Source organism: Homalodisca vitripennis, chromosome 2 (assembly GCF_021130785.1).
Source record: "Homalodisca vitripennis isolate AUS2020 chromosome 2, UT_GWSS_2.1, whole genome shotgun sequence".
Lineage (NCBI taxonomy): Eukaryota > Metazoa > Arthropoda > Insecta > Hemiptera > Cicadellidae > Homalodisca > Homalodisca vitripennis.
In genome coordinates, this window is record NC_060208.1 from 162536143 (window position 1) to 162550999 (window position 14857).

The window sequence follows — 14857 nt, forward strand, 5'->3', positions numbered from 1 at the left end:
ACATCTAAGAAAAATTTTCATCATGAAATAATATTTATTAATTGAACTTCATTACCAAATGACATTTTTTAGTTTACTAATAAATACTATATAAGCTTGTGAAGTAACAAACTTCTCCTAACAAGTGCAGTGTTCCTAATGTCATTAACATAATTAATTGTTCTGACTATTATTCTGGATCTCATAACTACTCATATCACTTTTGTTAAAAGGAATAAAACTATCAAGCTTTATGTTTATTTAAATTTGAAGTCCTAATTAAAATGCAAAATTTAGTTGCATATTCTATATTCTAACCTTACCGAGTTTTGTTGCTGATTTGCATGATTTATTATACAAGCATATTTTTATGATGATCGCTACAGATAGTTATAACATTTCTTTTTCCTATTTCAGGGAGGGCACTCTCATGATAAATGATGAGATAGTCAACGTGAATGGCCGACGACTTCGAGGTCTGACAATGTCAGGAGCAAGGGAGGTGTTGCTGAGCGGACCGAGTGAGGTGGACATTGTCATCTCCCGTGGTAGTGACCCCACCACTCCCATTCCCCACCGCTCCTCCATGCCTGAGAGCTCTGTGGACTATGAGAATGTGGTGATCCTCCCCCAGGAGCGAACCAACATCAAGCGGTCGGTATTCCTGAGTCAGCTGCTGGCGGAGGAGGACTCCTCCCCACCCAGGGATGTAGGGGATAATACACCCATGTCAGAGAAGATCATAAGGAAACGCCATTACCAGAAGAATAGCAACAGTATAAACAACAAACTGCTGAGGAAAGCTATTGCCAGCTACTCCGGAAGTAAGGTGAACGTTAAGGACGCTAAGAGTGAGAGTGTCTCTGATGACAGTTCTGCGGAACAGTTCGACATCGACACGACTGCCAATTTCTGCACTCTGCCAAGAAGGCCGAGGTCTACTATGTGCTCATTCCACACATTCATATATGAGAAAGGTTTGTGACAACTACAATTATTTGAATCTACAAAATTTAATACTTAACCTAATTTCGTTTAATTTTATCTACATCTTAATAACCTTTAGTTCAATCATATTTATTTTATAGATTCTATATAGAATGAACTAATACTGTGGTTGAAATAAGATTTTGAACATCAATTTTAGATCTGGCTTTGAAAAATGTCTAAATATTGTATTCTCATTTTTGCTGCTTTTTATGTTATGATACATACTCACCCTATCACATTGCATATTGTTTTCTTGATTAATTAGTTAATTATTGGTAATCTTGCACCAATAAAAATTGTATATATAAAATTGTATACAATATAGTAAATGTAAATATGTTATACAGTTCGTTATCCACCATCATAAGCAAAATATTGTTTAGAAGTGTTAAAAATAACTTTGTACTGTATAATAAGTGTAAAATTAAAAAATCATAATAAAGTTGCTTTTGAGTTATTTTATTTAAAAACACCACAAAATATAGTTGAGTAATATAGTTAGTTTGTCAACAAGAATAAATTCAATTTACTCCAACAAAGTTTTAAAACTATAATTTGAAAATTATATCAGAATTATTTCTTAGCATACTGTTTTATAAATGCTATTCTTTATATTTTAAAGTCACATAATCACATAGAAAACTACAAGAATTACACCCAAAGTACAGTAATATAATTATAAAACATATGTATAATATTTCTTAAAAATATATTCTAATATTCAATTCTACAATGAGTAATTGTGAATTATTGAGAAAATATATAGTTTAATTATGCCGTTTTGTAGAATTAAAATGGTTTATTTACAAACATTTAGCAAATCTTTCTGCTTTTATTGATATATAATAAAGTTATGTAATTTATGTAAATTTATGACATTTTGGGCCAGATAATGGGAAACAAAAGTCCCATTTTGAGAATTCATTACATAAAGTTAATAACAATTTTAATTTTTTTCTTAATAAAAGTATCAGATCTAATGATTATTTTTTATGAATCGCAGCTAAAGCTATAAAAGATTCTAGCTAAATAAAACCGTAGACATAAATAATTTGTTTATTTCACACGCTTAAATCAGAAATTGATTACAATATTTGAAGGATAAACATTACCACTGACTTTGTTATGTAATTTTCAGGTCCTGGAAAGAAAAGTTTAGGGTTTACAATAGTTGGGGGCAAGGATTCCCCAAGAGGACCTTTGGGGATCTTCATCAAGAGTGTTTTAGATAATGGCCAAGCAGCTGAGGATGGCCGCTTGAGAGAAGGTAACAATTTTTGTGTGATTCACATTTTCATTTAATAGTAGTCCAAACATGTTTTTCTATAAAATAACATTCATATAATTCTTTTACATGCAAATCAACTGTTACTCATTCTGTTTTTCTCCTTTATCATGTGCACTGATTTTAATGTTTTTAATTAGTGTAATAAATTCACTACCAGCTCCGTTTTATTAGACAATGGGGTTGACATGTCTACAAAATATTCATTTGATCATTCAACTATTAGGAAAAATATTTCAGTTAGGGTTGCTGAGACATTTTTGTTATATTGGTAGAGAAAGATGTTGGTACATTTACTAGCTACAATTTCTAATAATTTCACTCTACATATGATTTACCTAGTAGTGATATCTAAAACAATGTAACAGTTTTAATTATTTATGAAAGTTTAGATAATTTAGTGTAAAAATGCTAGTAAATTCTTGAGATAATTTATCTATGACACTTTTAACCAAATGTTAGTAGCTTTATGTCTAAAACATTACTTGTCACACACTATTTTGAAGACCAGGCTTGAATAAACCCTGAAAAAAACTAAACTGGACACATGTAATGTATTATAAAACTGTAACAGGCAAGTGATCCATCAACACAAGCTTCAGTTGTAGATGTTTCAAAATCATACACTACACTGCTTGGTAGCCTTAGTGATGGTGTAATGCAACAATATTTTTAATATAAAATATGAATTAAAATTACAAATTTGGCAATATGAAATTACATTGAATTAAACTAAACTAAATAAACATTGTAAAGTTTTTCAAATCCTACATACACTAAACATTAGATTAACATAAATAATAATACTATAGTTGAGAATAATAGCTTCCAAAATAAACAGCAAGAGTCAAGAGTCAAACAACATTTATTCATGATAATCATATTACATGGAATAGTATCAAAAATATTAGTTTTAGAGTAAACAGTAAATTACATACAAAGAAATAACAATTTTTATACATTATTCAAAAAGGTGTATAATATCAAAAACCTCCAAATAACTGTAAATTGGGTTGTTGGTAAGAAATGTTTGGAGCTTTTGGCTGAAGTGCTTTACAGACAACAGTCTTGTGTCAACAGGTAAAAGATTGGAAAGCTTCACTGATACCACCTCAAAACTTTTTTGAGTTCTTGCGTATTTATGAAATTTAATGAAGAGATCCTGTCTATGTCTGGTATTATGCTCATGTATATCTTCAAAGGCTGAAAAAGTTTCCAATATTGCATCTGACATAACTTAAACAGTCAAGTACAAACATTGCTGGCAAGGTCAAAATTCCAAGTTGGTCTACAATGTGCTCTAGATGGGGCTCCTGTCATTACCCGTAATGCTCTCTTTTGAAGAACCAGTAGACGAATAGCAGTAGAATGGTTTCCCTAGATAATGGTTCCATATGCCAAGTGGCTATGAATATGGGCATAGTATATGGGTAAGCAAGGCCTGAATTGAGATGGTGCGATAAAGGACTCTGAGAGTAAATATTCCGCTACAGATTTTCTTGAGATCCTCCACTACTAGAGTTCAAAAGACATTTTATCCTTTGGGGTTGGATAAGGGGTTTCAGAAGAGAACAAGACAAAAGATTAGCACATATTTACAACCTTAAGTTGGTGTAATGGAAATTTTCACGCTAACGAAATTATGAACATTGTATATTCAATGCAGTTTTATACCTATTTTTTATGTTATTATCTATTTTTTGCTTACAATAAAATGAGGAAAATTTAGCAGCAGATGATCCATTGCTTAAAATGCTCTTATAAATATGTGTAGTTTAAACTTCAATTGAACTGATTTGTGCTGCAAAATGTGATTTCAGCTTCTCAACGAAAAGTAAAGGTTATCTTTATCGTACACCTGAAGGAAACATTTCAAGGTCTTTTCAATTGGTAATTAGCATTATGAGTGCTACTGATAGTGACAAGCTATTGTGTGAGCATGTTTGATAACATAAACTGCACAAGGTTGTGTGAGTGGGGAGGTTATATATGTGACCCAATTTGGCCAAGATTAGATTCAAAAGAGCTAGATGAAATCTTAGATTACAAGCTGTTTTGTATCAAGTGGAAGGAAATCAGAATCAAGTAGTTTAAGTAGCTGTATTACCATTTTATGATGAAACGATACAAATTAGTATTCTTGATTCTTTTACTTGTAATTGAACAGAAACTAAACAGAGAAATGGTCAATTAAGTAAATGGCAAATTACCGTTGTTAATGTTCCTACCACATATGACATAAAGAATTTTGTAAGGAGAAAATCTGTATAATGGAATTACTGTATAGTGTCATACAGTTAAATAAACAGAAACAATATTTTTATTGATGAATAATATTTTATTTCACATTAGCTTATTAAAAAAAATTCCAAGAACTTCTAAAATTTGACATTTACCTTTTTAAAATTAACATTTGGTAAAAACTAACTTTCACATTAAACTAAGGATGTTTGCCAATATTGACATACTGATGCAACTTTTCTCAGATGTTTGCAGCAATTGCTCTTCGAGTTATTTCTGGTGGAACATTGGTAATTCCTTGAGTGATTGCTTTATTTAGAGGTTCCACAGTTCTAGGAATATGTCTGTAGACTTTAGGTAACTCCAAAGTAAAAACTCACAAGTTGTCAAGTACGCAAAAATTGCAAGTGGTTGAAGAGAAGAACACATGTAGTTCTTTCTGTCTTGTTGGTAATGTGGTGTGCGAGTTTTGCCCATGTAGGTCTTTTTGACCATTCATGGTCTTTAACAAATTTATTCAACTTTGGCCGGAGAAAAGTCATAATTATGTTATAGTAGTGATCTGTTACTGTTAGGTCAAAGTCTTCAAAACATATAAACTTTATACATCAAATTCGGCAACTAGTGCTCTTAATTTGTGTTTTTACAAAGTACCATATTACATTAATTAAAAATAGTACTAATTTTTAGTTCTTTGTTTAAAGTTTATTATTGATTAAACAACAAATTCAGTTGTAAAAGCAGCTAAAAGCCCTTCCGAAAAAAGCCTTCCAGAAATGTTTCCAGTCATGGATTAAACGTTAAAATAAGTGCATTACCAGCCAAAGACAATACTTTGAAGTAAATTAAATCAAATTTGATATAAGTTTATTACTTGTTTAAATAAAAAATTATTCACCGTATTTTTTTATCACACCTCATATATTTTTATCACAGCTAGAATCCAATTCGGAAATATTTCCAGACAGACACAGACACCACCACTCGCGTAAGATTACATATTGTTAGCTAATTTCATACTATTTGTTTCTACAAAGTAGACAGGAAAGTACTTCATCAATATTACTAAGTAGATATATAATGGTAGAAGAAACTATTTTGTTGATTCAGTTGATTTTGTTGTTGATCCTTATCACTAAATATTAAAATTTTGGTTCATATTTCCCAATCTCTGTACCTTTAATGTATAATATTAAAAAAAGAAATATTTGCATGAAATAATATGATAGAATTGGACCGACGGAACTAAAATCGTGTATATACCACTATTACTGACGTAGACGATGTGAAAAGATACCAGAAACATTATGGAACTCTGTTATCATAAAAACATAACTGATTCATAACATTTTGAGTATGGTATCAGCTTACAACAGAGAAGCAATATAACTTATCTAATGTTTTTCTTGTTTTATCATGTCCTGCTCTTTGTTTCTTGATTATTGTATGTCTTAACCTTTTAGTTTCCTTATCAGGAGAAGATAGGAGATATATTTTTTTCAAAACACCATATTTTAGTTGTTTCTGTTACAATTTTTAGAGTGCCAAAATATTAATGAAATTAGAACCCAAATATTAACCTAGAGATCATCTATACCACCATATTTACACAACAAAATTGTAAAAAGAATAATTTTATGCCATTCATTTAACTATCTATGTATTTTAAGACAATTCCCATAAAGCTAGACTGTACATCAACGTAGGCTTTATTGATAATAGAATTAATTATAGCAAATATAATAAAAGTTTATCTCTTAAAAATTGATTAAAAAAAAAATAAACTTAAGTTTGAAGCTTTTATTCAGCTTGTGATCTTTTTAATTAATATGCCACCAAGCAAATTTTAAATTGATAGCTGTAGTAGTAGTTTATGAGAGTTAATAAAATAGGTTGTTGTTTTACATGTAACAGAATACAGTGATTGAAGTTTGAGAACAGAAGTGTTGGTTTAAGTGTCAGTTACAGCTGACCACTTTTAACTGTGTTGTGGTTTGCAGGCTCAGATTTTAGTGGTTGCAACAGGTCAACAAACCAGTTTCATTTTCATACATTATAATTAATTAAAACATGTTTTACTGATTCATAACTTATACACAATAATAATACCGTTATAAAATGTAAAATTAAACTGTTATTACAGTTTCGTATAATTATTTTTCATCAAATATCAAAGCTGTCATAGTTACTGACTGTAATGGTGCTGGCAGAGAATGCTCATATCTGCCATAGCTTGATGCATGCTGATGATGTAGCATTGTTCATCAATTATTATCAAAGTTACTGACTGGATTGATGCTGGCAGGTGATGAGGTGTTGGCAGTGAATGGCCATGTCTGCCATGACTTGACTCATGCTGATGCTGTAGCATTGTTCAAAAGTATTCGAGCAGGTCCTGTAGCTCTCCACGTTTGTCGCAGAACTAGAGTTAAAACGTGAGTATTAATTAAGTGTTTCTAGTTATAATAATATATTAAGTTATGCTCAAAATATAGGTTTATTTACTACAAAAACTTCTGTTAACAATTAATGAATTATATGTTCAACATTTAAATTCTACAAAGACTAGGCCCAGTGGTGTTGCTCATATTTATAGATATATACTTTTGGAAGGCCCATCATTAAATATTACAGACACAAAACTTAATTATGTAATTACATACTGCAAAAATCTCTTCTGCTAATCACTCAAATTCTGAATAGTATTAAACCACTAAAACACAAATTTAATATAGGTATAAAATGGGTTCTTTGCTATGTTGAAAAAACTAAGTTGAATCCATTCTGTATGTTGCTGTTTCAGAGACAAGGCTAAATCCCGCACTGATTTAGCACTAAGCTCAACCAGCTGAGGGTTAGCAGTTTACTTTGACAACAACCTGTACTAGTCATTCTGTTTTGTTGTTGTTTCAGAGAAAAGGCTAAATCCTGCACTGCCTTAGCACTAAGCTCAACCACCTTAGGGTTAGCAGACTAGTCATTCTTGCTCATTCTAGTTTTCTTGCTGTTTCAGAGACAAGGCTAAATCCTGCACTGACTTAGCGCTAAGCTCAACCAGCTGAGGGTTGGCCATTTACTTTGACGACAACCTGTACTAGTCATTCTGTCCATTGTTACTTCTTGTGTATATAACCTTCGCTGTTACTTGTTCCTGGGTCACCAAAGTAACTTGTATTGCCGTATTGTATATATTAAGTGTTCAAATATGTTTATAAATCATGTGTTACTAGAATGTGTGTTTGTCTTTCTCTGAACCTATTACATACCAGTGAAATGAATTATTCAGATGTGATTTAACCTATGAATAAGATCATGAACAAATTAGTTTTTGAGTAAACAAGCAATGGGCAATAGATATCAAGTAGCACATCTACTAATAGTTTATGTTACATTGTTTGCCTGAAAAATCAGTGAACACAATGCAAATTCTTAGAAAAATTGTGTAGTGTATGCTTGTACTGAAAAAAACGGAAGAGTACAGATAATGTAAACAAATGGTACACAATATATAAACTTGAGTATGATTTCTTTAGATACAGTAGTAGTTTAACCCTTGAAGTAAATTCACTATAGTGCACAGTATTTCAAATGTATTCCGTTATTTATTTATTCATTGTGTTTTGTGCTGTGTTCATAAATTTTAAAATATGAACACTTCAGATGGATAATCCTTACTTTTTATATTATAACAGAAGATGACTTCCAGAAGTCGAAACTATAGTAGCATTGACTACTGTTTTACTTGTTTGATGAAGGTACTTGTTAATGTTAACCCTTAATATATATTGAACATAATTTTACTCCTAAAAATCATTTTTTTAAGTTGTCTTACATTCAATAAAATATAGTTTTATAGTCCTTCAAAAAATATAAAAACAAAACTTTTTATCCAAATTCTATTTTATACCTAAATTAGTATACCAAATACTTCAAATGTTACGCTGAATTCAGAAATATATAGTTTAACAATATAATTCTACCTATTTTTGGGTAAACCTCCATAAATATGTTTAAAATATTTGCATCCCAGAACTCCAAATAAAGGCATCACATACAAATATTCTGTTCAGAATTGTAGAACAATTTCTGAAATATAATATTATATACTAATTAGATAAATATTTTATGTAAATTCATAATGTATAACAATTTATTCTGTTGTTTTGTTTTTAAGCTGTTCAAAATTAACTTTTATATTATTTGAGAGGTATAATCAATTATTCAGGTAACAATTAACTGAAACCTATATCAAAATCATGGACTTCAATACAAAATAAATATTGTGTGGTGCATGTTAAGCTTATAGACCAAACATTGGAGGTTTCCGGCTCTGTGAAAACGTTGGGTGTTATACTTAACAGTGAACTCAGTTTTTCTGACCACATCACCTATGCTACAGTACTCAGCGTGCGCTTCGGAGACTAAGAGGGATATACATACTCAGATTGATCTTGTCAGATAGCAAATATCCGCCTGATACAATCTTTAATTTTATCCGTGTTCTTTTATTGTTATCCGGCATACGGTAACAGAATTTCGAGGGCAGATATTGACAGAATTAAAAAAGTACAGAATACAGCTGTCCATTTTATTTACAATTTACGTAAATACGACCACTTACAGTATATGAAAGATTAATATCCCCTGAAAAAACTACATAATCTAAAAGAATGTCTAAGTAATCTTGACTGGGGCAGTGTGTGTAATAATTGTAATGTAAATGTTATTGTTAAGTCATTTGTAAATATTTTAAGTGTTTATTTTAATATGTATTGTCCAAAAATATCTGTAAAATGTAAACCTAAGAGAATTAACAAGGGGAACTGGTTTACTCCTGAATTAAGTATGATGAGAAATCAACTTTTAACTTTGTATGACAAATGGAAGGATACTTCAAGTTTAGTAGATAAGGCACGTTTTAAGAATTTTCAAAAAAATTACAGACAAGATATTACAAAGGCCAAAATTGCAGCCAATAGCAAGATGATTTCAAACTCAAAAAATCGTTGTAAAGCTGCATGGAAAGTTGCAAAAACTGAATGTAATCTGAATCCGATGTCACAGCCACCAATACCTATTAGCCCTGATATTTTAAATGATTTTTTTGTGAATGTGGCAGTAAATACAAATAATACCCTCTGCTCTGATGTTTTAGCAAACTCCCCTCAGCCACAACCAACTAGCAGTTTTCAATGGAAACTGATTGATGAAACTTTTGTTAAATCTGTTGTAAATAAAATGAGTAATTCCCGTTGTGAGGATGTGTATGGCCTTTCAAATTATGTTTTAAAAAATATTATTGATGTAATTGTAGTACCACTTACCTATGTAATTAATTTAATTTTATCTCAAGGAGTTTACCCAAATTGTCTTAAAGTATCTAAAATTACACCTATTCATAAGAAAGGAGATGTAAAAAAACTCCAGACAATTATCGTCCCAATACAATTGTACCCATTATAAGTAAAATTATTGAGTCATGTCTTGTAGCTCAACTCTATGAATATTTTGTAAATAATAATTTGCTATACACCTATCAATTTGGGTTTAGACCTAACCATTCAACTAGTGATGCAGTAGAAGCAATAGTAAACTTTGTTCTCAATGGTTTTGAAAATAAACTGGTAGTAGGAGCAAGTATGATTGATTTAAGTAAGGCGTTTGATACGGTTTCACATGGCTTATTGTCAAAAAAGCTAAAATATTATGGAATTTTGGACAAAGAGCTGCAATTGTTGAGTAGTTACCTTACAGATAGAAAACAAATAGTTTGTATACAAGACAAAGATTCTCAATTTTTAAATGTTTCAGCAGGGGTACCACAAGGTTCAGTACTGGGACCCTTTCTTTTTTTAATTTTTGTTAATGATTTTAGTTATAATGTTTCATCTTTTTCTGTTCTATATGCAGATGATACAACCATTACTAACTCTGGTTTGGATATTTTAGATGTGAAAATTCAACTTAAACATTCATTAAAACAAGCAAAACAATGGTTTCTTGCTAATGATCTGTTAATAAATGATACTAAGACTGAACAAATAATATTTACTTTAAAGAACCATTTATCGGATGTAGACTATGACTTGTTCAAACCTGTAAAATTGCTTGGTATTCATTTAGACAGCAAACTCTGTTGGGACGAAAATGTTAATCATCTCTGTAAAAAACTGTCCAGAGTTACTTATCTTTTAAGAAAGTTGAAGGATTGCGTGAATCTGGATGTTCTTGTCATGATATACTTTGGCCTTTTTCATGCACATCTGAGCTATGGTATACGTCTTTGGGGTGGTTCTAGTTCAGCAAAAAGAGCCTTTATTTGGCAGAAGGAGGCTCTTAGAATAATAAACGGACTAGCCATGTCGGCTTCATGTAGAAACACTTTTCAACAACTTAATATTATGACTCTTGCATGTATCTACATTAGCTGTAACCTGATTTATGTTAAGAAAAACATTAGTAATTTTAATCAAGCAAATTCAATACATGATTACAATACTAGACAAAAGAAAGATCTTGTTAAACCTAATGTTAGGCTTAATAAGTGTTTAGATAGTTTTAAGTATCAACAAATCTTGTTATACAATAAACTGCCGATGTCCATCAGGTCACTTCCTTGTAATAAATTTAGTTGTACTATTGCTAAGTGGCTTAAGAAGAAAGCATTTTATACTGCAGAAGAGTATATGAACTGTGATATGTTGGACTTGACACCTTAATTTTGTTTATAACTTCTTGACGATGCCTATTGTGACTTGTTTACTTAATGGAAAATAAAGTTCTTGATTCTTATCTGCCCATTGAAGGGCTGCAGGTTTGTTGCCTATGGAAACCGTATGCAGTCTGCAGACCTGTTACTTAATCCACCACATCCTGTCTCTTCAGGAACCGCGGAACATGGTAGAGAGACTCCTGTACCATGGCGAGGTTGTTGATCGCAGAACTTAACAGGACGATCAGTTTCAATTCCCTCGAGTAAGGGAGGAGAGGCTTTTCTTACTTTGTCCCCAAGTTGTACTTATGACCTAAAATCATTCAAGGAGGCTGCCTTTAAAGTGAAGGTAAGAAAAATGTTATAGCGGTTGACAATTGGATTAGTTTTTTATATTGTTTAAGTTTAAATGAATTAATTGCCATTAGTTTTAGATGACTGGAGTTGTTCTAAAAAGCTGCTTATACAGGGAAACGCTCGACTAATAAAGGTATTTTTTGTTTGAGTTTATTTTCACATTGGTGTGTAATGCATCGCATGTCACTTCTTCTAGGGTTTAAAACAGTTATAAAAACGATTTTAAAAGGTGGTAGGTTTTATAGAACACAACAGACCAACAAATTACTTGCCATTCTTCCAAAATCTTACTTTTTTTAACCAGTTATAGCAAGGTAAATACTTTTTAAACTAATAATGTTACAAACCACACTGTTATTTAGTGTATAATATAGAGAAACTAGTTAAGAAAAGAATGGTCACATCTTGTATGCTAGAAAGACAAAATTACTAAACCATTCACCTTGTTTTATTTGAATTTAGAAGCATTGTGCTACACCTCTATTCGTATGAATCTTAGCTCAACCATAGATCTGGTGCCATAGTGAATGAACACTCAAACTTAATTAACTTTTTAATTGTAAGAAAATGTATAGTAATATGAGAAATGGTAAATGTTTACTGATACAATAATCGTTCATGAGATAAGTGTAATTGAAATTGAAATTGCACACTGAATTTCTGATTTTAACCCCCTCTTGGGACGTTAAATAATTTTTTGGATTGCATATATAGCCTATATAAAATGAACAAAATTGTACGAGGAAAAATAATACGTGCATAGTTTTCTAACAGTTAATAAGTAGTTAAGCTAGTAATTAAGTAGAAATAATTTTAATTCTAATTCATAAACATAAAAACAAGGGAAGACAAAATATATTTAAATATTTATTTAGAAAAGCTGCAAACCCCTTCACAAATGTTATTATATTGGCAGTAAAGTGTATTTTTATTACAAAGAACTTTTGTTGTAATATTTAAGGTTTTGCATTTTTCATGAAGACTTCAAGTTAATTTTTCTGCAGCAACAAACATGTCCTACTATAACATTTTGAACAAAAACTTATTTTTATAGGTTTATATTTGTTTTGCAAATATTTATCGATGTGGTTGTTTACAGTAAATGTAATGGCACTGTAGAGTATATGGATTTACTACGAAAAACGAAAACAGTAAAAATAAAAACATGTGTCCAAAAATGTACTTGATCTGCCTGTTGAAATCTTGAATTTCTAACATGAAAATTAAATAGAAAACATTCATGTAATAAATTTAATGTGTATAAGAATTGTTTAAAAATATAGTGAAGTTTTAAAAATAAATCAATTTTATGAAGAATTATATTGGAAATAAAATTAAGTGTTGTAAAAATCAATATTATTATTTTTGTATTTTTGATTTTGTACTCTGACATGTATTTTTGTATTTATAAAACTATTAGTATTTGTTCTAGAAATAAAAGCTACTCCTACACTTACACCTGCTGTACTTCAAAAAAACCATCACAATATAAAAAAAATCCGTATACAAACTAACACAGCCATCAAACCACAAGGAAATTGAAAAGTTGCCATGCTACAGGCTTCAATTCCAGACCTGCCACATTCACCTATATAAGGGTCTACATTGTATATAACTACATACTTTAAAATAGGTAATAACAATGTTTTAATGAAGATTTTTCAATAAATACCTTTGCAACTGTAGATATATTTGTTCCACATCATCATGATGTACATACCAGTAATGCATTCTTTGATTGAAATAAAGTTTGTTAAATGAATAGTATTTGAGCAAATATCTTGTAGCAATAGAAAGAAGTTAATATTTTAGTGTAAGTATTGATTGACAATTCTGTTTGGCTTTACAGTTTTGGAAATCAATCAAAGATCATGTTGTTAAACATAAACTACTGTATCTCAACAAAAAATGAATTTCCAATAACTTAATGTATTCACCAAAACATAGATTAGTGCTGAAAAGCTCTTGATTTCAACAGATTAAAATTTCTTCTTTTGATTGATACTAATAACTTTATGTTATTCCTTCATAATGGTGGTTTTATCATTGATTGAATGTTTCCTACACATGCACAAACCAGATCTAGGTTTAAAAATATAAATTTACAAGCAGATCTGTTCTTGATGGCAATTCTTACTAAAAGTACTGTAATCAAGAATCAATTAGCTGAATTTCATTTTCAGAATAGATTTTTATCAGTTAAAACAGCAGACAGAACATAGGATAATGTCACACTAACAATGACAACGCACAGTGCTGCATAGTATGAATGACAGTAGCATAAACAGACAAAACCTCAGAACCTGACAAAATATGTACAATCGTAGCAAAAACCGATTCTGCAACTTGGCAAGATATGAACGATCATAGAGTGACCAAAGAGGAACAGCATAACTAATTCTTTTTAAAGTGGAGTTTTTTGAAAAAGGAGAGAACAGTGAAACCACATGGTAAAGACAGGAGACATGGTATACTTTTACATTCCCTGATGTAAAAGTTCTATTTCATCATTCTTTATGGTAATAGCCTACTTTCCAATACAGCTGAGACCTGCAAAGGCATTGTCTCCCTCATAGCTTTGATTTTTAAGCCTTTACCAAACATTACTTTCCATATGTAAACAATTCTTTCTCTATATAAATATCTCTTTCCCCGAATAAACAACAGAAATTCAAGGTTTGGCAAAAGTAAGTTTGGTTTAATTGAAATTTTTCAGTTCTTTTTCCATTATACCTGGCATTTTTTAACATGTAAATACATTAGTGTAGTTCTGTTATTCGTTTTGGCATTCCTATGTTCAAACAACTGATTTTAACTTGAAAATGAATTTAAAATATTGTTACGTTTCCTTATGGAAGAATAATTATTACAATGAAATATTGGATAATCTTTTAAAAGATTTCGTGTGCTTTTTTGCATCATGATGAAACGTATTGTTCAATACTCATCTCGAAAATTACATTGTTGGGCTCAATAGCATTATCCATGATCAACAGTATAATAGGTCACTTTCAAGACAACTGATGAAATGTACTATTTTCAAAACTATAGTGGGGGTTCTGGAAATTTTCATTTATTTTACCTAGTCACAGAATACTTGCCATAGGTGTGTGCAAATTCATAATCTCTTGCATTACAGTGTCTACTGAATAGATTCTGCGATCTAGTCTGTGAAGGTACTCAGATATTTACTTCACAAAGTAATTCAGGGCTATAATTGAATCTATTTAGTAGTTTATGCAAAAAAACCTCTTAGATACAGGATCTGGAGACAAGGAACCTGAGCATTGAGC

General features: G+C 30.7%; 1 protein-coding gene across 1 annotated transcript; it reads left to right on the forward strand.

Annotated features, from left to right (window-relative positions):
• Nucleotides 1–337: 337 nt before the first annotated feature.
• LOC124354951 (PDZ domain-containing protein 2-like) lies at nt 338–7727 on the forward strand. Its single transcript, XM_046805780.1, has 4 exons — nt 338–956; nt 2108–2236; nt 6801–6930; nt 7509–7727. Exons 1-4 carry the CDS (start codon nt 350–352, stop codon nt 7555–7557), a joined length of 915 nt encoding a protein of 304 aa, XP_046661736.1. The 5' UTR covers nt 338–349; the 3' UTR covers nt 7558–7727.
• Nucleotides 7728–14857: the final 7130 nt, after the last annotated feature.